This window comes from Drosophila montana, unplaced genomic scaffold, assembly GCF_035044405.1.
Source record: "Drosophila montana isolate Dmon_TW-CO22-7 unplaced genomic scaffold, ASM3504440v1 contig_2178_1, whole genome shotgun sequence".
Taxonomy (NCBI): Eukaryota; Metazoa; Arthropoda; class Insecta; order Diptera; family Drosophilidae; genus Drosophila; species Drosophila montana.
In genome coordinates this window covers 3,957,992-3,980,755 of record NW_026997075.1, presented here as the reverse complement: position 1 = coordinate 3,980,755, position 22,764 = coordinate 3,957,992, and the positions used below count along the sequence as shown (strand labels likewise).

Sequence of the window (22,764 nt, the reverse complement as noted above, 5' to 3'; positions counted from 1 at the left end):
CTTCCTGCCCCCACGGCTTGTTTGAGGGCCTTTGCACACGCATATTTATGCGCTTGTTTGTTTGTTTTTTATGTTTACTCAAGGGATTATCAGCAAAAGCTCGCAGTAGCTGTAGCTGTATCAGTAGCAATAGCAGTCGCATTGAAATTGAGACTGCCAGAGCGGGCCGGACGGTTGGCCAACTGCCCAGGTGCGGGCAGCGGTTGTGGTAGCGATTCCAGCCCCGACTCCCGACTCACCACCCAATGGTGGTCATGTGTTAAACGTTAACTACTGCAGGCGCTGCTGGCCAGGAACTGGGCAAGGCAAATATAAATATGCAGGCTGCCCACAGTCATAAATTTGTCTGGGCCATTTGCCTCATGCTGGAAATTAATTCATTATCGATTTTCGTTTCGTATTTTGGCTGTGTTTGGCTGAGCTGCTGCTGTTGGCCGGCTTAACTGCGGCAATTAAAAACAGGCAGCAACAGTAAAAAGGGCGGCAGTACAAACGATGCCTTCAAGAAGCATTATGAATGGATCATTTACAAAGTCAACACAATTAAAATACACGCCCCGAAACCGCACTCAAAACTGAGAACTGAGAGCCGAAAGCTGAGAACTGCGAATGCTAATGCGTATATGAAACCCTTTGCGGCTTATGACAGTCCTGAAGCCGAGCGTTCAGGTGCGGTGCCCAATTGAAGCCGGCATGGGGCAAATATAGGATGTGAAATATTAAGAGAGCGATTCGCTTGAAGCAAATAAAGTGAATCTAAACCGAAACACAAATGTGCCACTTCGATTGATGTTCTTGTCTTTTACCATATTTCCGAAATGCGAAGCACAGTGGGACAACGCGGTCAGAATTGGGCGCTGCAAGATGCTTGGGACATAGTCGATTTATGTATCTATTGTGGAATAATTTTATATTCATATTTCGTAGATTGTATACTTAGTTTAATAGCATAAAAAAAATATTAAACTTCTTATGATAATTTGAATATAGGGACTTAAGCAATTCCACCCAATAGTGTGGAAAATGGGTGAAAAAATGTCTGATTAAAGATTATAGTTTTTTTCTATCGATTTTAAATTCATATTAAGTATTTGTGAAAGGACTCAAAAAGCGTGATTATCCTTAGCCGAAAAATGAAGGTATTTCAGAATGTGTAGGCGGATTTCAGTTAATCGAATTTGAAAGATTCACCTCCACCCGCGGTAAATGGGTGGAAAGTTGATATACTGATTATATTGTAAGCACACGAAAAAACTAAAAATTTTTTTTAATTTCTGCAGGGACGGAGAAATAGTTATGGTCATGTAGATTAAGAAATCAGGAAATTATACAATACCACCGGAAAACATAATTCACAATACACAATTCGCAATGAATTTGTAGACGCTAAGTAAAATGTGTCAAAATCACAACTGACAAAAACGTTGCCATGAAGAGAATGCGTCCCTCTGATCTGAATATTATATTATTATAACTTTTATAGTTATCATTAACTCATCGCTTTGAGTTCCGCTCATTTGAGCGGATATTGTCGCGGGTTCAGCACACTGTCAACCTAAACCGAAGAGAACTGAACTTGCGTGCTAACCTTTTATTTAATTTGATATGGCCAAAGTTCAAAGGTGAGACCCGTTTGTGTGTGTGTGTGTTTGGTCGAGAGTGTGTGAATGTGTGTTTATAAACAGGGGAGGGTTATCATTTATGTAAATGGACTTTGTTCGTTTTGAAGCGGTCTGGCGACTGTCGCACTCACAGAAGGACAATGTATTAGCATTGCGGTTGTCATTAGGCTAAATTCGTTTAAATTTGCTTTGTGGTTTTTCGATTGCCGTTTGTTGTTGGGTTTTCGGTGTGAACCGCTCGGCAGTCCCATAAATAATGCAGGACCATATTCCATTATGAGTAATTATGTGTGTGCTTTTATTGGGATCTGCCATCGGGGCTCAAATTGATGGGCATTCAACATTCAGCATTCAACATTCAAGGCCGAGTTTTTGGCACAAAGAATATCCTGCTCTCTGGGCCACAATCACCCGCCCGTTCTCAGGTATTCGCCTCCCTTCGTGTGGGTGTCCTTGTCTGCCTAATCGGGCCGAAAGATGTGGGCGGCAGAAGAGTTTAGACGGTTTTGGCATTGGAGGTTTTGGCATTCTTATTGGGGGGCACCGCCAACTCTTTTATCTGCCTGTGGCCAGCCAAGCGACAAAGTCTCTTTGGCATTTTATGAACTTTGCGCTTACGTTTTGTTTATGCTTCTTTTTCATAGCAACTCTAACAATGACTGGGTGGGGTGGGGGGCGCAACTTCTGGCAACAGGAGTACATTTTCCACATCGAACTTCAAGGTTAATTTATTTTATTGTTTCGGAACGTTGCGCCCAGTTGCGCGATTTGTTCATATTTCGGTTGCGAGCTTTTGTTTCGCCTTTTGCTGTGGGCCCTTGCGTTTTTATGTCATTTGATTTTTGAGTTTTATTTCGATTTTTGTCGGTTTCGCTTGATTATTTGCTCGTTTGGCAAACTTTTTGCCACGCCTCCCTTGCCACCTATCCACTTACTTTGGCGTTAGCCATAAAAAAATGTAAAAACAAAAATAAAGTCAGTAAATGTTGCCACTTTATCACGTCATTGGGTTCCGATAATGATGTGGAATTTCTGGGACACAGTTAAAGGAGCGTATTAAACACAGCTTTAATGTTTATCATTTTATTAATCAAACGAATTTACAGTACATTGCTTGCATAGGTTGCACTTAATATCTAGTCGAGAGTGTTCGACATTATCAATAAGTGCATATGCTATGTTATCAGAATGGGAAAAGATATCGAAAGAGAATGATAAACTCATTCTGCGCATGGTATAAGGCAATATATTTACAAATTTCGTGTCTCTAGTGTTCATACTTTACGAGATCGATTCGTTTATACAGACCGACAGAAGGGTAGATCGATTGCGTACTCCAAACTGCCTAGACGAAACAGTAGTTAAATATATTATTATTATTAATATTATTTTTAAATAAAATATTTAACAACGCTTAAGCCATGCCTGGCAGATAGTCCAACGATTGCCTGTCTGTCTATTTAAAAGGTTTCCTAGTTCACAAGCGTCTTTCCCAGTGAGCTGTCATATTTATCAAGCATCCGCTGTTGTAGAAGTTGCTGGCGCTTCATAAAGTTTTCAATTTAAGCCAGAGCAGCGAACATCCGGAATTCAATCCGCTGAGACAACGATCATAAGTTATGAAAGAGCCCAGGCTGGCAAAGCCTTATTCTAGTCAACACGCCGGGATTTCGTTGGCAATGTTGGAGCCAAAGTCTTTGGCTTCTGGCTTCAGCTGGCCCACGGAGTTGACTGCACTCAGAATTGTGTTAAATTTGGCTTCCTGGCAAAGGACAGACGCCTGCGTCCAGGTGTGCTCAGTGCCCAGTTGTGCGCCCAGAGTTGTCGACGTACATCAAAATGTTGTGCTACCCCGCCTACACAGTGCAGCCCGTTGAGAGGAGAGTTTTGGGTGAGCTTCACAAAAATAAAGAGCCAGCGCATAAAATTTACACAAGCTGCTGCAACAATGGCCAATTTTGGCAGCAGAGCCCCGCCTCGCTTCGCCTCAAAAAGCTCGCGATTTTTGAAGTTTCGTTTTCATTGCAGACTGCAGCATTTTTTTTAAGTGCGATTTTTATGCAATTTTCGCTTTTTTGCCAACAATACTAAACGAAAAATGCCGTCACTTGATGTTGTTGTTGCTGTTGCTGCTGCTGCTGTTGGTGCCACATGCAAACCGCAAATGATAGCCCGCCAAGTTGAGCGCGTGGCTGAAACTCTGATGCCAGTGCTGCCGCTGCTGATGATGCTGCCCTTGCGGCAAAGGATGTCGTCTCATCGTCCCGTCATCCCGTACTCTCAGCGTCTCATCCTCCCGGCGTTTGCCTTGTCGCACTTTCCGTAATGTGACACTTTGCGCCATGCCATGTGCCAGCGGCAGAGTCCCATCCACAGCGCATCAGGGAAAGCCAGTGGAGCAGTAGCGGAGTCATGGGCAAGAGCTGTGTATGCGTTTTACCTTTTTGGTCCACAAAATGTTAAGTGTAGCGCTCTAAGGCGTAGTGAAGCTGGCCTGCGGCAAATGCAGCTTTTGATAAAATGCAGTTGGAGAACTCTTAACGGCAGATACTCACAAGTTGAATGTTATCTAGCAATGGATGCGGCACTTAGCGTTCAATTACAAACAGATGATAAATTGATGCACCTTGTAAATTGCAATAATACAACTGCGTTCAAAATTCTCGACTGCATCATCAATTGTTATGCCATTATTCCCTGCCATAGTAACAATCGTTCAAAAACTAAGTTCTTCCGAGAACTTCTTCATATTTTAAGGTATCTTTAAGGTATTTTGGCTAAAACTGGCATTTAACATCTTACCATGATCCTTCTATATAAACAAAATCTTATCAACATCGGAGTACCATTTTATATATCTCTATAGCAATTACGAGCATCACTTTTGTCCTAACATATCTGGCAAATCGTATACAATCGTACTACTATATTATATGGAATTATTCATTAAATGTAAAATGGGAAAATACGTTGCTTGCAAATAAACGCAATTGCAGAAATTATGCGCATTTTTTAGTTTGGAAATGATTTTCTAAAATTTAGAAATTATTTCCGACTGATTTTTTTCAGGGCATTCCAATTGTTTACAAGGGTATTTAGTCTTCTTTTATTTAACAAATTCTAATAACCTCGTCAAGAACCATCATATAGCTCAAATAGGAATAATCCAAAATTAAGTTGTCATGTGACAAGCAAAAAGGGTATTTAATCCTCGACATGCCAAATATAACTCTTCTTTCTTGTTTTTAGCGTCATGCGGGCCAAGTGCCGTTAGCTTTTCGTTTTCGTATCAATGTGGGGTGAAACAATTTATATTAATCATACGCAACGTGGCGCCAAATTGTTTCGGGTATGGCCAGCACTTAGAGGAAGCCCTGCCATTGTCTTTTGCTGCAGCTGCACTTTGCGTGCCTTTAAACCTGGTTAAGCTTCAGGCGCTGCGATGGTGATAAAACCGATGGCCACCCACTTGGTGGTAAGCCAAGGATGCGGACATCCTTAATGGCTCGACTAGGGCAGTGGTAGGACCTCAGCCAACGCACTTTGGCACGCTCGATTTTCGCACTCCCTCTATCTTTATTCTGTTCGTGTCTCTCTTTCTCACTCTCGCCCTCCATAAAAACGCGCAAATGCTAGCGAATAAAAATAAAATTGCCGTTCAGCTAGCTCCAGCAATTTGTGCTGTCAGAAAAGGGGCTGCTAACAATGGGGGCCATCTGCATTGAATAGGCGTGGCACGCACATCATTTCGTTGCCAGGTCTTTGATTTACACTTTGGCCATACCCACAGGCATGTGATTTGGCCAAAATGCATTTGCTAATTAAATGCTAGCAACGGACATACCTACTCAATATGATGAATAATTACAAGGCAGCTGGGCAGACATACAGACAATAACATTGTTTCATTTGCCAAATATGTATATGCACGTATCTGTGTATATGTCTAGCTGAATGTCAACTTAAGCTGAATGGTTGATTAGAAAGTAGCACACATGAGTTGAGCTTTTCGCATATAAATTTAAAGGCCACTGACGTTAGCAAAACACACAGCGGAGAGGATTCGAAAATTGTGTTATTGTTACAAATAAATGCAAAGGCTTCGGGTTTCCGTCCAATTAAAAAAGGCAAATGACAAAAGATACGATTCACGTTAGAAATTCATAGAGATGGATCAGGTGTTGTCTGGTTAAATACCCGGCAAACACGTATATATTTACTAATCCCATTTAAAGCGTATTCTACCATTTGAAAATTACAGTCTATGCACGATGTGGTTTGTTATTGTATCGTATGCCGTATTGTGGAAAATATTGCATATACCTTTAAGCTGCTTTAATATGAATAATGCCTATTCTGAAGGCATCAAATGAACTGTGTTATGTTTGCTTTAAGCATAAGCATTACTATTAAAACTACATCATTATTGAAACCAAAGTAGAAGCTTGCTTCTGTAATAACATAGAAGAAAACACACAGATTGCGCCATGTATCTCCTTCTTTCCCTCTCCCAACACCCTGGGAAAGAGCGTAATTGATTAACTTCGGTGTTTATTAATCCAAGACTATACCTCTTAATAAGAGTTCTTTTTTACAAATGTGAGGCGGACGGGAGAGGTATCCGATTAAGTGGAATATTCAAATTTTGTGTCTACAGGTCTACTAAGCATCGAGATATGGTAAAAAGCAGGGAGTTGCTACCGGTATTTATCGATGTCAAGTTATCGATGATTTGATACACATACATTCACACTTAGACCGACGCGTTAATATATACTGACAGAAGGACTTGGTCGACTCGGCTGTTGATCAAGCATATACATATATATACTTTATGGCGTCAAGAAGTCTCTTTCTGCCTGCTTTATAAATTTGCACAAAACTCATTTTCTCATCCATTTTCAATGAGTTCAGGGTATGCAAATAGCGTATATAAGCAATGCAAATAAAGCTTCTTCCCGTTCCTGCCATATTTATGCGCTTAAAGACCCGAAGTAATGCTATTAAAGAGTGTGCGGATTTTTATTGTCAGCCTGTCTGTCAGGGTGCCTGTCTGTTTATCTGTTTGTCTGTCTCGATTTTAATATCATTATATGCCTAATTGGCTCAATCAAATTGTCTTGCAAGTTAATTAAGTGTTCAGCTGCTGCTGCCAACCTGAGAAGAAAGCTTAATAATCATGTGGATAATTACGGCGGCTCTGCTCCCGTCTGACTGATTGAATGACAGGCGCTCAATACTTTTGCACACACACACACACCCGAGCTAATAGTATAATGAGGTAGGCATATTTGGGGTGGAACTGGATGAAGAAGAGAAAGCGTTGATTATTTAAGTAGATAAATGTGTTTTTCTTAATTCGATTCGGAAATAAAATTCTCATAAACTGTCTCCGTGGCGTATTTTGTTTTAGTGGTTAATTTTTAATGATTGTACTTAAGGCGACACTTTTCCAAGCTGCGGGGCGGATGCAGGGAGCAGGGTGCTGGTTGGGCTAATGCCCGCATGGACATTAACAATTGACAGTGTCTCACAAAAATCTATTTACTATGTAGCTGTGATTTTATCGCGGAAACATTTTTGCGAGCGCAGACAATGAAAAATGTTTTTATTTACTTTTGATTATCTGCTTAAGGACGACAACAAAAACAGTTGCAGTGGAGCAAACACTGTTAAGGATACGCCAAGCGGAGCAGCACGAGGCAAGACCAAGGGGCACAGTGTAAGCAAGACATGGAAAGAGAAAGAGAAGCTACCACGAGAGGGCGATGGCGGTTAAAACAGCAAACAAATAAAGCGGCAAAAGAGAAAAACCAACATAACATCACCGGAAACAGCAACAACAAGAACAACAATATGGCTAGCATTTAGCTTATGGCCAGGTTCAAATATGTGCCAGCATGTGTGTGTGTGTGTGTGTGCGAGGGTTGCACACAAAGTTTGGCCTGTGGAACTGAATATTTTTGTAATGTATGTGTAATTTTGAAAAGTTTTGTAAAATGTTGCTTAATTCAATTTTATAAATTTTATATGGCATTCAGTGTTGCATAGCTCAAGGTGAGAACGAAAAGTTTATAGCAGGCAGAAACAGTCAAAGACTTTGCCAAATTTATAAGTTTCTTAGCAGCCTTCGAGATGGCAATTTTGGATACCCTTGCTGCGGGCTGTTTAAGTGCGCATGTGTGTGTGCGTGTGTCTGTGTGTGTATAGGTGTAGGTGTCAACATGGCCTGTCGCGGCTTATGAATAAGCAAAGCGGTGAGACGCACACACAAGCAAGTGCGCCAGCAGCAGCAGTCATACACACCAGCACACACCATACACACCAGCACACACAATACACACCTGAGTGTAAATACAAACAAGCAATGCAATCGCGTGACCCTGCAAATGCATACGATCCCATATCCCCAGCCATATCGCGATTGTATGTGCGCACATAATTTATGGCAAGTGGATGCAGCTTTGACCAAGAGGTGACATTGCCAACAAGAACGACAACAACAACAACAACCACAACAACAACAATAGCTGAATTATTGTTGAACTTTTTTAAAGCCGCCTATGCAACAAGTACGTTATTTAACTTGTTATGTTTCTTGTCACTCTTAAAAGCTGGCTGGCTTGATAAAAAGCGGTCTGCCATTTTTTGAATCACGCAAAAACAAAATAAAAAATTTGTATTTTTACTATTTTTTAGCTCAATTGAGTTGGTTCGAGCTTAGAATTCCATTATATGGTTTACTGTGAACTAAACCTTAAAAAAAATTAATTACCAAATAAAATAGCTGAACTGAAACCCGAATGGAACCATATTTTCTTGGTTTTCTTCAAAATAAAAAACTTCTTAAAAATCATGTCGAATAGATGCCAATTTTGCGTTGAGATCAAATATAGCCCGCAACTTCTATATGCAAATATTTAAGACTTGCAATATTTCTAGTATATTGGGCAGTTATAAATAAAAAATTGAATTTTTACAATAAAATATGAAAGAATGTAAAAAGTAAACTACGCAACTTTAAGGAATCGAACCGTGAACATTTTTTATTTTGGGCTTGCATAATGCCCTGGATAATGCTTTAAGCTATATTTATACGGTCTGAGTACTCAGATGAGGTTTTCTCTGAGCGATTCAGTTCTGAGTGTCAAAAACTCTGCTGAGCAGCTCAGTTCTGTTTCTACACACGACTGATAAAAACATAAAAAAAGTTTCAAAACAATTCCAGGGAGGGGTATAGGAAATCGAATACAATTGACACGAATTGGAATAAATGGCAACGCCAGCACATTGAAATCTGGCAGCCCTATTAAATGACAAATGACAGCTCAGCTGAGCGCTAAGACCAAATAGAAAAGATTCCATTCTGTCTGAGCTTCTCATCTGAGCCACTCAGACTTGTGTTTACTTGGGCCCAACTCAGACGAAAACTCAGCTGAGAACTCAGACTGTGTAAATAAAGTTAAAGCCTTGCCTCGGGGCATGGACTAGTCCGCATGAGAAGCCAAAGGAAACGTTGACTAGATTCGATTATCCGGATTAAAAACAAACGAATCCTTTTAGTAAATGAATGCAAATTATTCGATAATTTTGGGACTAATAAAAAATTAATATATTTTATTATTTTATTTTAAAGAACAAGTAAATATATTCATATAAAATGGATTATTTAGCTTTGCTGCATTTGATCAGTGTAACAGTTGTTGTGGCTGTTGTTTTTGTTATCATGCCACAAGTGACAGGCACTCAAATGTTGCAGTGACAGCTGCAAGTGTAATTATTGTATTATTATCAATTTTGCATAACATGGAAGTGTTCAGCTGTGTCTGCCATTTGCTCTCTCTCTCTCTCTCTGTGTGTGAGTGTGTGTGTGTGTGTGTGTGTGAATATATGTGTATGAAGTGTTTTCAAATTTAATTGCTTTTAAACAAGCTGAGCCCAATGTGTGTGTGAGTGTATTCAAAAAGCATGGAGTGGCGGGGGAAACGGATAGGCGGGCCAGTTAAACTACTAAGCATATTGACATGCTAAAAATTTATAGCATACAAATGGGCGCAAGGTGCGGTTGAGTCGGCAACAGGGCGTATGAGTAATACCAATGGCAACTATTTGAATATCTGTGCGTGTGCGTGTGTGTGTTTGTGTATGTGTGTGTGTAGTTTAGTGTTCGTTAGTGTATGGCATTTTGTGATTTCGACAAAATTACATTTCACAGTTACAAGTGTTATAAATAAATAAATTGCCTGCGTTCTGCCCAACATACACATTTATGCTACGTGAGCGCATATGTCTGTGTGTTTGAGCGACTTTCGTTAAACTGTAAAGCACTAAGCACACATTGCTGTATCCAAACACAAACACATTAGGATCACAGCTAACCATATTTAAATTGCAATTTGACATAAAACAATTGGCCGCCATTTAAAATGCAAACATATGATGGGCAGCATGGCAAACCATATCCAATTATGAACAGTGGACAAAAAAACGTATATATAATAATAACTGTCTGTCTAATCGCGTATAACAAAACTAGATTAGTTTTTGAAACGATGGCAGCATATACTGAAACCTGCTGGACAATAAATTTAATTTCACCGTTTCATTTCGAAAGCAAGACGAGAAAAACTCTGAAAAACTGAAGGAACATCAGCTATTACTGAGATAAGTTTCTTACAAGTATATAAAAAACATCATACTATAAGTCTATCTAATATCAAAAGTTAAAATGATTCGCAGCTGAGCAGTAGAGACGCAAAACCGAATTAAGTCATTCTTAAAAATTAAGAAATTAGGGCTCTACGAATTTTAATAAAAAAATGCAATGCAAAGCACAATAAGCCGAGACGCATTAATATGAAAGTTTTTAGTTACAAAATATAATATATAGTAAAATAGCTGAATTTAAACCCGAGGGAATCGTAATTCGTTGGTTTGTTGAATATAAAAAACTTTTGTGGAAGATTGGAACCCAACCATTTGATCAATGCAGCTATGAAGAATAATTGAATGCCAATTTTGGGCAGAGATCAAATTTAATGTATATGAAAATTATAAACTTAAAATTGAGTTTATAATTTATTATATCTTATTCCATTAAAGTAATTTATTTTATTTGTTATGCTTCAGATCGATATACATATATATATATATAACCTAAATCATTTAACAAAAAATTGCACATTGCGAGACTTTCTAACTTATATGCTACCCAATAAACAATTGCAGTCAGAACAGATCGGCTCGTTCACATTCGTGTGAACGGCGATTCAGTTGAAGGCGAAGACACAAAACTTAAAACGAATATACATATTTCTTTCGAATAAGATATTAATATTTACCTGTAAGTAAAAGCTGTACTGTGTTAGGACTTTTAGGAAAACACTAAAGTTTAGGGAACAGGAAATGTGATTATTGGATCAATTGTAAGGACTTAAGCCTCTTTGCCTTTCAGAGAGTATTCTAACTTTGTTACAAAAGATGTAACGGGCTTCTAAAATGTATGACATCTATAGAAAAAATCGACGGGGCCTTTTTAGGCCTTGTTAAATAAAATAATTCTGAGCTATTAAGAGTGTTTTATTTTCGGCTTTTAGAAGAAGGCTTGTTTTCCCTAATTATTAATTTTATGTGTTAAAAATACATAATTAATATATATGAATAATAATTTAAACAAGAACTAAAAGCAATCTTTTGCAAGCCAAACATTAAATACTCTTGCTTACAGTTTTCAGTATATGTGAGGAGAGTTTTCTGAGTTCACTCAAGATATCTTGAAAAACTGAAATTCTTTCGCTGCAAGAACTTTATTTTCGACTGATTGGACTGGGGATAGAATTGTATAGTATAGTAGTTCAATGTTAATACAATTATCAAGAAGGATATGATATTTTAAAAACATACAAAGACAACGAATTATTTTTAATTTTTATTGCAGCTATACGAAATACTGGTTCGATCTGCACGCATCTGACAAATTTCCTGCCTGCAACAAAACAGACGAAACTATGCAAAGTAAGTATGAGCGATTGGTTGGGCTTGCATAGAAACAGACAAACAGACTCGGCTGATTAAACTGATCAAGAATATTCATTATGGGGTCGGAAAAGTCTCCATCTATGCGTTACACATTCCATGACAAAATCACATTACCCTCTACATGGCTACAAAGAGGCATTTCATTTATCAAATGAGAATGAGTGCCGATTTATAAAATTAGTGAGTACCGTGAGTTACGTGAAAATGTGATGGCCAAATACGACAATCTTTTTGTTTTCAGCAAAATCTTCATTTTGCTAATTTTTCAGTTAAGTGGCCAATATACCAGGGAGACGAACAGCAGTATGATGAAGTTAATTAAATGATTTATAACTTATTCAGTTTGTATACGGGCATGCAAATAAGTTTTTTATATTTATTTTTATTTCTATTATTAACTGTAGGTGCATATTGCGACGCTGATGCACAGTAGTTGGGAGTATTCCCTTTTGGGGCACTCGTTGAACAAACTATAAATTGGTTTTGTGGCATCGACTTAAAAAGTTGCAAGTTATTTGCGATCTGCTTACCATTCACATAGGCTGAAAAATCCAAGGGCTGCTGCTGCTGCTGCTGCTGCATTGAGGCAGCTGCAGCGTCCTCATCGGTGTCGGCCTCCTCGCTCCTGGCGTCACGTTTCATCCGCGTGAGGAATGGCGCCTCTGACTGGATATGGCGACGACCGCTGGCAGCGGAAATCGCATCATTTCCGGCCGCCTTGTCGGGTTGACTGGCCGCGAATAAAAGCAGCAGGAGCAGCAGCGGATGGGGTAGGAGCGTCCGCCGTTTGGGCAACGTCTGAGCGGGCATGGTGTTACCGCTGCCACCTCGGTGAGCGTCTTCTGGCTGCCGGCTCCGACAGCCGAGACTCTTAAGTAATTGCAGGATAAGCGCAAAGAGAGGCGCGGCAGACGGAAACGGAAATAACGCGGCAGCAGCCAACAGCGACAACGACTACGATTGTGAATATTATTATTGTTGTTGATGTTGCTACTGCGTACGCACACAGACAGCACTCACTGTACTTGACTTTGGACTACCCGAGCGGCCATCAAGCGGCAACTGCGACCACAACAAAAGAACGCAAACAAAAACAAGAAAAATAATGCGGGAGTGTATAGAAGCGTATGGATATGCTTTGGATATGTATCGGACACGACTTGACTTCGACTTGGGCTTAGCGACTGCGGATCGACACAATCGACGCGATTCGCACGCCGGCGTTGACGGCCAAGAGGCAGGACACACTTTCAGCGGGACTCTAGACGCGACGTGTTGTTGCGCGGCCAACGTGCGAGGCGCTATTGAGCCAACCAAGTGCGATGCCAGTTAACATATAGCCTTTGGATTCGCACTCGGTGTATTTCGTGACTTCATTCGTCCCGCAGCCGAACGGTTTGTGTGTTTTTTAGTGAATGAAGCGTCTCCTCGCCAGTTGGTTGTACGGCGCCTGCGCCGGCACCAATACAAGCCATTCAACGGCAGACAATTCGATATGGATATCGGTGCGCTATGTGAACTCGAGTGGTCCTGGACGAAGGAGGACTAAGGACGAGCGCGCCTCAGTTCATTTGCCGTGCTACGTGCCGACTTCGTCAGCCATTTGGCCATTTGGCCATTTCGCCATTTGACTGACGTCCTTTTGCACATCCTGGCCGCAACAGTTACCAGTTTCACAGTAACCAGTTACTGCCTCAGCAGTTGGCAGTCGTCCGTTTAACGTTAGCACTCACTGCCAATTGGCGGCCACTCGGAGTTATTGCACTCTTCACCATTTTCCGTTCGTCGTCCTCGCGTCGACAGCAATTAAAATATTTGCAATTGGTTTGGCTGCTAATTTGATTAGCCATTCGCTTGCTTTTCAAGATACATTTGTATCTGCATCCGCTTACGCTCTAATTCGACGTCTGCTTCTGCCGCTGGCTTCTCCCCGCTGTTCACGCATCGCTGGGCATAATCAACAAATCAACACGCCGCAAATATCCGTAAATATGTTGTGCAAACATTTGCCGCCAAAAATTGTCAATTTTCGGAGAAAAATGACTCCCACGCACGCCGCCGAATGTCAATATGCCAGCAGTATATATGTATGTGAGCTTATTTACTGCAGCATATTAAATGTTTCCGTATCTTATGTGGTCGCAGTGCTGAGCAGTTGAATATTAACAACAAGCGTACTCAGGTCAAATGGATATAGATGCAAAAGTTACTCAATCTATTGGTCCAAAGCTAACTAAAGCCAGTCTTCGAAATGGCGAAGATTAATGCTGAAAGCGCTTCCGGAAACTTAAGGTATGCAAATATGTATGCAACTATTTTTTTTTAATTTTATATATATTTATATATTTTTCCAGCCCGTGAGCAAATTAAAATTTGGCTTAATTTCTAGCCAAATGGATTTTCTCTAATCGGCAACATTTCAAATAGATCTTTTAACATTAAGTTGAAGTTGTTCGAATGAAATTAAGAAGATAAAACTTTCCTCTATATTCAAGGATTTTCGAACTTATTCATTAATTTTTAAATAGAGCTTTGAAAGTTAAGTTTGTTACATTATTTTATAGACAAGACAAGCCCAAAATTATTTATGGAAGGACGAGTGGAAAAAAATCAAAAAAAAAAAATTAAAAATCATATATTCTGGAATCTACTATAGAAAAATTTAATGTTTTGATGACTCTGCCTCAGTTTAATTTTATAATGATTCAATACTGATTGTGATAAATATTGGATTCATTTTGAAATTGTTTTTTTTAACCTGGCAACATACTGCAAACAGTTGCCCCATGCTCAAAGATTCTCATTGAAATAATTGAGAAATATTTTACGAAATGATTCTGAAATAAAATGAATGCAATACGAAGCAGTTACATATATTTAGGAAATGTTAAGATAAGTAAATTTTAAGTGGGTGCATCCATTTATTTGAGAGTATGAATGGTCGCATATCCATTCATCGCGATGAATTGGGTAACCCCGATGCATTAGTAGAGTATTAGACAATATTTACATACCACATGGATACCACATTATCTGCACAATATTTAAATAATAATATATTAAATAAACTATCTATAAGATTCGCTTCGAAAGGTTTTAATAAAGTCATCTATCTCTCTATATGCCGGCAAATCTAGCCCTAAGAAAATAAATATTTTTCGGGACTTGCAAAAAAATTAAGTTTTCAAAGAGTATCTATATAAGACGAGAATCTGCATACAATCTGCGTTACAATCTTTTAAAATGCCTGTTTCGAAATCCATATTTGTTGGTATTATATACATATATCAATGAATATAAAGATACAACAATTTGAACTCCAACAGAAAGCACCTACCTTTTCAAAAGCTTCTTTATAACACTTGTAAGGTTGAAAAAATTACTTTTTAGAAGAAAAATATATTTTTAAGAAGATATCTTATATCGTAAAATGTTTAAGGAACTTTGCGGACAACAGAAAAGAAAAGAAAAGAAATCCTTCTGCCTGTTACGTGCATATTCACAAAGCTATGATACCGGATTTTTTAACACTAATGGGCACAGGATATCATTGTCCATGTATATCTCGTATGTGAGATTTGATGGAAGGCAGGAATTTTAAAATTGGCTCTCATCAAACATGCACATGTCAATTATAACTGATTCTGCAATACATATTTAATTGACGCAGGCAATTCTTAACTTTGTGGCACGCACATACTGCAAGATGCCAGTGGATGCATGTGTTAATTTTTTGGCATGGCCGAATGTTCAGCTTAGTTATGCGACGCGGCAACCTATTTGTATGCGCATCTGTGTGGCAGCTTGTTAGCGACAACAACAACAACAACAGCAGCAGCAACAACAACAATATTGGTTGTTGAGCCTCTCGCTTGAAGTACTATTGATATTTATGTGCGCCCAGCAAGTTAATCTAATTAAAGTTGCCAACTTATTTGCCGCACGTTGAAACGCAGCCGTGAGCTTTTGTTGCAGTCGATTGTTTTTGTTTCTGCTCTTGTTTTTATTGTTCATTGTTGATATTGTTGTTGTTGTTGTTGTCGCTTGTCGTGTTGATGGCAGCTCGTTTTCATTGTTATCGCATTATATATTATTATTATGATGATGAAGTCCCCGTTGCGGCCCGCTTTCAGATACAGTTCTCTTATATGAAGCGTTGCGTATTCTTGCTGTGATTGCCTTCATCGGCAGCTCATGCCATAATCATGATACCACTGCCCGACTGTTAGTTCAACCATAATGCGCTTAAAGCTGTAATTATGCCTATGGCGCTCGGTAAGCTAATTGACCGTATTTTTTTTCGTTTATTTTTTTTTTTTTTTGGCAATTGCATTGCCAGCTGGAAGCGAGTGTTGGAGGCGGATATGAATTGTTGCCCCATAACTGGTTGTCCCTGATTGAGTAGCTGTAAATGGAGCCCAGCTAATTGGACGTGCAAGCGAATCCCTTTTCAATGCAAAAAGGATCGTCTGTAGGGGGGCCGAGCGGGTTTGTTTGCAATCGGGCATTAAGTGCATTTGCCAACGCAAAAACTTTGCAACATCGTCCAACTCGACAGTGTACAATGGAAGTGGCACTCACATAATTGACTCGGTCCCGTAGCGCTGATTAGGCAATTTGTTTAGGCAAGCTTTGCATTGTTTGACATGGCAGCAGAGAAGGATGAGAAAAACGCGTTGAGCACTTCACTTCCTGCCAAATTCAATTTACTACCAGACGATTTTACAGAGAGCGGCAACAAATTTCGACCCCTATTAGTTTCAATAAGCGAATCGCACATCCCAGCTCTGGACCGAGGCGTTTTTGTGGACCACTCTTTGTAATCATCGGATTGTAGTGCACTTTTATGGGCGTGAATGACAGCAATGGTAAGCAGCTTGGGTAAGTCGTCTCACACAATGCCCAGCCACTGTAGACAAAGTGACAGCAATAACAACAGGAGAAGGGTATACTTTTTTTTTTAATATTGTTGTACAACTATGTGTACGAATATATATAAATATATATATATTATAATCTGTATTCACCCAAAAGTTCACATGCATATGCACCAAAATTTTATTGCCATCCTTTACATTACACATCCCTGAAAGAGGAAAATATTTAGAAATTAGATTTGTGTCAAAGCAAGAGAAAAAAGAGACATTGGGTGCATGAAAATATATTTATATGACTGCAAAGCATGAAAAGCTGGAAGACTTACTTGAATTCATGAGATTCGCGTAGTGGGACAGTAATTAAAAATGATATTTTTAATTTACAGTGCAGTCAAAACTAAACTAATTTGCTTTTTGTTAATAGAATGTATATATATATATATATATATGTACAAACGCACAAACACAAATCCACATATACTCCACGTACATACAAGCATGCATACCCATATAAACACATATATACATAGATACATACATATACATATATATACATACATTTTTACACACACACGCACACACAACAGCACATCCAAAAACAAATACACATTACCCTTATTAAATTAACACCAAAACTTTTCAAAAGAACACGTACTAAAAAAACATGAAAGCCTGTGAGCTTTTCTTGAATTTATGAGAATCGAGTAGTAGGGCATCCTTAAAAATGCGTTATTTTTAATTTTCACTGCAGCGTAAAATATACTTGATCTGCGTTTGGTACAATAAAACATGCATGCATACATACATATGTACACACACACATGCATACATAGGCACATACGCACGTGCATACGTACACACATTTTTTATATTTATACATACATATATACATAAGTAGATATATACATACATACAAGCAGGCATACCTACACTCATACATACATGCACACATATATATGTATATATATATATATATATATATATATATATATTTAGTTGAGACACAACTTTTAAATAGAGCAATTATTAGTAATGCATGAAAACCTGTGAGCCTTATTTGAATTCATGAAAAAAAAATGAAAAAATTCATGAATAATGCGTTTTTTTTAATGTGCAGTGGAAAGTAAACTTTATCTGTGTGTAGCTTTATAGAAAATATATGCTTACATACATTACATATGTACTCACACATACATACATTAGCATATACGCACACTCGTTTAAAAACATACACATTTTTTATATTTCAAATATTTCTTATGAAATCATTCAGCCCGTGAGCCTTACTTTAGTTCTTGAGAATCGCATAGAAGGCTAAAGTTTTAAAGTACATTATTCTTAATTAGCAACGTTTGGTATAAGAGAACTCACATATTTTCACAATATTTAAAAGTGTCCTTAAGTTTTCTAACTGGAAATTGCTGGCAGTTTTTTATTAGTCATATTATATTAAAAAAAGAACTAGCAAGACAGTTGTTGGTAGTTACATGACATGTTTTAAGAAATGCAATTCATGTCAGTTTGTTTATTAATCCAAGAATTAAAAGAATATGAAATATTATTTCGCTACAGGTAAGAAAAATCTTTTACAAACGTTAGGATATTGTAAACTTATTTTCGTTTTGTGTTGCTCGAAACAAACTATCAAGAATCGAAATTTACAGTAGGTAAGTTTGTAAAGCTAGAACACGGCGCATTGGCAGCGGCTCAGTGGCAGCAATCCTTGGGATAGTGGGCGCCCAGAAACGTCTTGCATATGGTGCAGTAGTGGCTCGTGGTGCGGCAGCTATTCATCAGATACGGATAGAGACAGGCGCAGCAGCACCACCTGGCATACCATTCAGCAAATTGTTAAGCTATGACAAAAACATACACACACACGCACACCAACAACCACAGCCGAGGGTCTCGTCTCACTCACCCAATGGAACAGAGCCAGAGCGCCCAGCAATGGGTGCGTGTGTTCGGCATGCGCCTTAGCCTAGTGCGTCCCTGTTGGCCACAGGCGGGGCACACCATCGCACAGGCCTTGGCACCCAGTTTCGGCTGCGGCGCCAGTGCAAAGAAGCCTGCCAAACGCCAGCAGATCAGATGAGATCCCGCGACTTAAATCGAGCTCGGGCCATGCTACTTACTGCGCACCTGCGGCATGCGAACGCGTTCCACTAGCACTGATTGCTGCTGCTGCTGCTGTTGCTGCTGCTGTTGCTGCTGCTGTTGCTGCTGCTGTTGCTGCTGCTGTTGCTGCTGCTGCTGTGGCATGGCCTGCACATTTGCATTGTCCGCGGGCGCCGCTTGTGGCTCCGTGGCGGGGCGCTCAGCTGACAGCGGCTGTGCAGGCTGCGCCTCTGGCAGATGCGGCTCATCCAGCTGGCTGCGCAGATGCAGCGGCTCGGCAAAGAAGGTCCTACGACGACCTTCCCCGTCGCATGTCGGCCGCAGCGTGGAGCTCATGTGGCTGGGCGTGTGGTTTTTAGTTTTTGAGACGCGCAAACTAGACGTATTGCCCATGGCGTCATCGTATGTCGGAGGCTGTTGCGGCTCAGTTCCAGCATCGACGCTTGCATCTCTATCGCTGCTGCTGTTGCTGACGTGGGCTATTATTGGGAGGGGACGCAACACCGGCTGGCTGGGGTCTTGGCCCTGGTAGAGCATGCGGTGCTTTTCCTCGGCCATGCTCGGCATACGGCTACTGCCGGCCGTTTAGCTGAGCATAGATGCATCGCCCTGCTTTTATCCAACAATAGCAATTGACGAGCGACAGCAAAACAGTTGCCGATAAACTGAGATTCAGTTGTTATTGTTTCAATTGCAGCGCAGCCAGCTAATTGGGCCTGAGCGGGTTTTGGCTGCCATCACGTCACGTACGCATCACGTTCACGTACACGTCCACGCTCACGTTCCCGTCCACGTTTTCGTTCACGTTCACGTCCACGATATGTATGCGCCCCATCAGCCGGACCAGTGAATATTGTCAGCATACGTTTAATTTCCGGCTCATAACTTTTGCAATATGTTGTTCAGCGCTGAGCACTTTGAATTCGTATTTGCTTGACCCTCGACATACGTCTGACTTTGCTCTCGACTCGACTCGGCAACGGCCACAGCCACAGCCACAGCCACAGCCAGAGCCACTTGACTAGGGTTGGAGGCGAGCCTAAAAATAAAAACCGAGTAGGAATACAATATTTACATAAGGCTGCGTAACGATTGAGAGCTGGGGTTCCCAATTCTAATGAAAAAGATTATGTTCTCTGAAGTGTGAAAAATAGGAATGTCTCACGTGTTTAAATTTAACATTTAATTATTACTTACATTGCCAAAATATTCATAAATATGTGATCAATGGACAGCAAGGTGCTTGAGTTTTTTGATCAACTAATTAGCATTCAAGGTGTTTATTTATAAAACTATGTTTTATGAATACCTTACAATTTTTTAAATATTTAAATTATATATATTATTATTTTTATCATATTTATTGTAATTCAAGCTTATTTTATTTGTAATATTAATTTTTTGCATTTGGATCTCAGTTCGCATTCAGATATAAAATATTTAATCTCAAGACTCTCGAAATAAAATTTTAAATCAATTTTCGCCAATGCTGGGTCAGAATATATAAATTTTAGGGTCGAATCGGGCCTTCTACTGCCAAGTGACTAAATGTTAGTAAGAACTATGCTTGTCTATAATTTTATTCTGGACTATGTAACAGTATGTTACAGTTGGAAGATAGTTGTCCGACTCCGTCATTCTAATCGTGTCCGTTTCTTTATCTGTTCGTCTGCCTATGGTTCTGTTTGAACACATCGATATCAGAAACTATAGAGATACGAGTTTAAATTTAAATATATATTCTTAATTAAAGCCATAAGCAAGAATTTGAGGTGTGTCTCTGAAATTATATGAGAATACGGTATATACATATATACCTATATATATACTGCAAAGTATATACAGATCAAGTATATATAATGGCAGAACGATATTTATCGATTTATATTTCATAATATTCAGAAGTAGGATACCTCCCTCTGATTTTGCTTTAAAGCTGGGATCTCTTTTCTTCTCCTTGCATTACACTAAATTAGATATTAAAAAAGTTTTTTAAAAAAAAGTTATGCATATATGTATATATATATTTATCGGTTACTTAAGAATCGTTTGCCATCCCTGAATTCGATCCTACTCTGAACTCCGTCCACGTCGAATGCAGTCCGTCCATGTGGTGTGGTTTGCTTTTTGGTTTTCGTGTTTGTGTTTTGTTGAAGTTTTTCAATCTGTTTTGTGGGACTCGGCACATGAACACTCCTAAGAGAGAAACAGAGATAGAGAGAAAGAGAGAGAGAGGGAGAGAGAGATACAGGAGAAAAAGAGCAGCTAGGAATTGGACAAGTTGACCACTGATTGAAGTTTCTAGGCAGTTTGCATTTAATCAACTTTGGAAATTTATGCCAGTCAAAACATAAATAGGGTAAGACAAAAATTATATAAATATCTAATTTGCATGGCAATTTTTATTTATTTATGTTTTTTAGCTAGACACGCTTCGTGCCGACTCCTGGCATTAAAATTATGATGCCTGATCCCATATCTATGTCCCACTTATCCTTCCATATCTTCATATTTCCATATCCCCCTGATGGCAATTGGGGCATGCCTTTTTATTTCTCACTCGGCTTTGCATAAATTTCGAGTCCATTTGAAATTCATGCCCGCTTTGATGTTTGCTTTATTGCATTCTGTTCCTGTTGCTGTTGTTGTTGCTGTTGGTTTGGGTATATGACTGTGAAAACTAAAAGCCGAGTGAAGCTTATCGATGAATGTGGCGGATCGGTGGGGAACGGAGGGCAGTACGAGCTGATTGTACAAATAACAGTTGAATATGCAAGCATTTGAGAATATACATATGCACATGTGTATGTATGTAGTCGGATATCTCAAGGCCATTTACCCAGATGCTTACGAAAGACAGCACACGAATATGGAAATATGTTTTGTGTGCATTAAACGACTGCCTACAATAAGTTCGAAAAGCTGCGCTTTGAAGTTTGAACAACTCTTTGAAATTGTGACAAGAAATCAGCTGCCAATAAAAACATGCGTATATAGGGCTTAATGGGCTGGAGAGATGAGCAATCAGTCATACGGTTTACGACTCTGATGCGTACAACACCCACAACACACACAACACACACAACAAACACAACACACAAACAACACACACTCAACACACAACACACAAAAGAGCACTGACTAAAAAAGCATGAAAACCTGTGAGCCTTACTTGAATTTATGAGAATCGAGTAGCAGGGCATCGTTAAAAATGCGTTTTTTTTTATTTTCAATGCAGCGGAAAGTAAACTTGATCTGCGTTAGGTACAAAAAGGCAAGCATGCATGCATACATATGTATGTATACATATACATATGTACATAAGCACATACATACGCACATACACTCGGGCGTACATGCAAATATACATATGTACATGCATGCATATGAAAAAAATGCATTTCTAAATACATGCATACATAAACATGTACACATGTATAAATAAAGGCATTTATATCTACATACATACAAAGATACATACTTTCATACATGCTTACATGCATAAATACACACAAAATTAGTTCGCGTTTGATAAAGAAGATCTTACATTTGCTTACTTTACTTCTATTAATACGGGCCATGTTTTTAAACCCTCATCATAAGGTAAAAATGAGTATATTAGGTGTGAGCATTACCCATCTTACAGCAGCTCCGTCTGTCCCAAGAATACATACATGCTTGTATATAGCCGCATCAGATAAAATGCTCAGAATTTATGGTTTTTTGCACAATTGTTTGTTTAGTCGGAAAATAACCAACCGTATTGAAAAAAAAGCCATTATTTAACTAATTAAGCTCTGATTATGCTGTATTATCTGCAGCCCCATATCATTTTCATGCCGTCTCCTTTTCATCCGACTTCTTTCCCATTCACACACTCCCACAACGAATGTTATTGAACGCTGTGGCTCGAGCAAGTGTGTAAACAATATTTTCTGTAATTGCAATTAGCGCAAAAGGGTTTTCGGCTGCGAAAGTCCAGGGGGGCGAGCATACGCAGGCAACCACCCACATCCGAGCACCCACCCACCCACACACACACGCCCACACGCCCACACACACACACACACTCGCTCACAGTTGAAGTATTTGCAGCCTTCGCAAGGCGT

The 22,764-nt window shown here is 39.4% G+C and overlaps 2 protein-coding genes across 3 annotated transcripts in view; both read right to left on the bottom strand.

Annotated features, from left to right (window-relative positions):
• LOC135427474 (myb-like protein AA) overlaps positions 1-12,946 on the bottom strand; it is a 51,037-nt gene extending 38,091 nt beyond the window's left edge. The window contains exon 1 of the mRNA XM_064680992.1: positions 12,191-12,946. Within this exon, the coding sequence (XP_064537062.1) occupies positions 12,191-12,470 (280 nt within the window). The 5' untranslated portion in view covers positions 12,471-12,946. The remainder of the gene's footprint in view (positions 1-12,190) is intronic.
• A 5,064-nt stretch (positions 12,947-18,010) lies between these two features.
• Positions 18,011-19,322, bottom strand: LOC135427416 (putative uncharacterized protein DDB_G0282129). Of its 2 annotated transcripts, none has more exons than XM_064680929.1 (3): positions 18,673-19,322; positions 18,459-18,606; positions 18,011-18,393 (listed from the first exon to the last, which is right to left on the bottom strand). In XM_064680929.1, the coding sequence occupies exons 1-3, from the start codon at positions 19,220-19,222 to the stop codon at positions 18,378-18,380; spliced, it is 714 nt and encodes a 237-aa protein (XP_064536999.1). In that variant the 5' UTR covers positions 19,223-19,322; the 3' UTR covers positions 18,011-18,377. The 2 variants fall into 2 exon arrangements, with proteins under 2 accessions (XP_064536999.1, XP_064536998.1); XM_064680928.1 differs by having other exon boundaries at positions 18,011-18,365; positions 18,673-19,309.
• Between the last annotated feature and the right edge of the window lie 3,442 nt (positions 19,323-22,764).

Bases quoted from the DNA above. Each gene is read 5' to 3' on its own strand.
- LOC135427416 (XM_064680928.1), bottom strand. From the start codon at position 19,222: ATGCCGAGCATGGCCGAGGAAAAGCACCGCATGCTCTACCAGGGCCAA. The intron at 18,607-18,672 runs GTAAGTAGCATG...GGCGTTTGGCAG, and splicing joins TCGCATGCCGCAGGTGCGCA to GCTTCTTTGCACTGGCGCCG. The intron at 18,366-18,458 runs GTGAGTGAGACG...ATGGTATGCCAG, and splicing joins CTCTGGCTCTGTTCCATTGG to GTGGTGCTGCTGCGCCTGTC.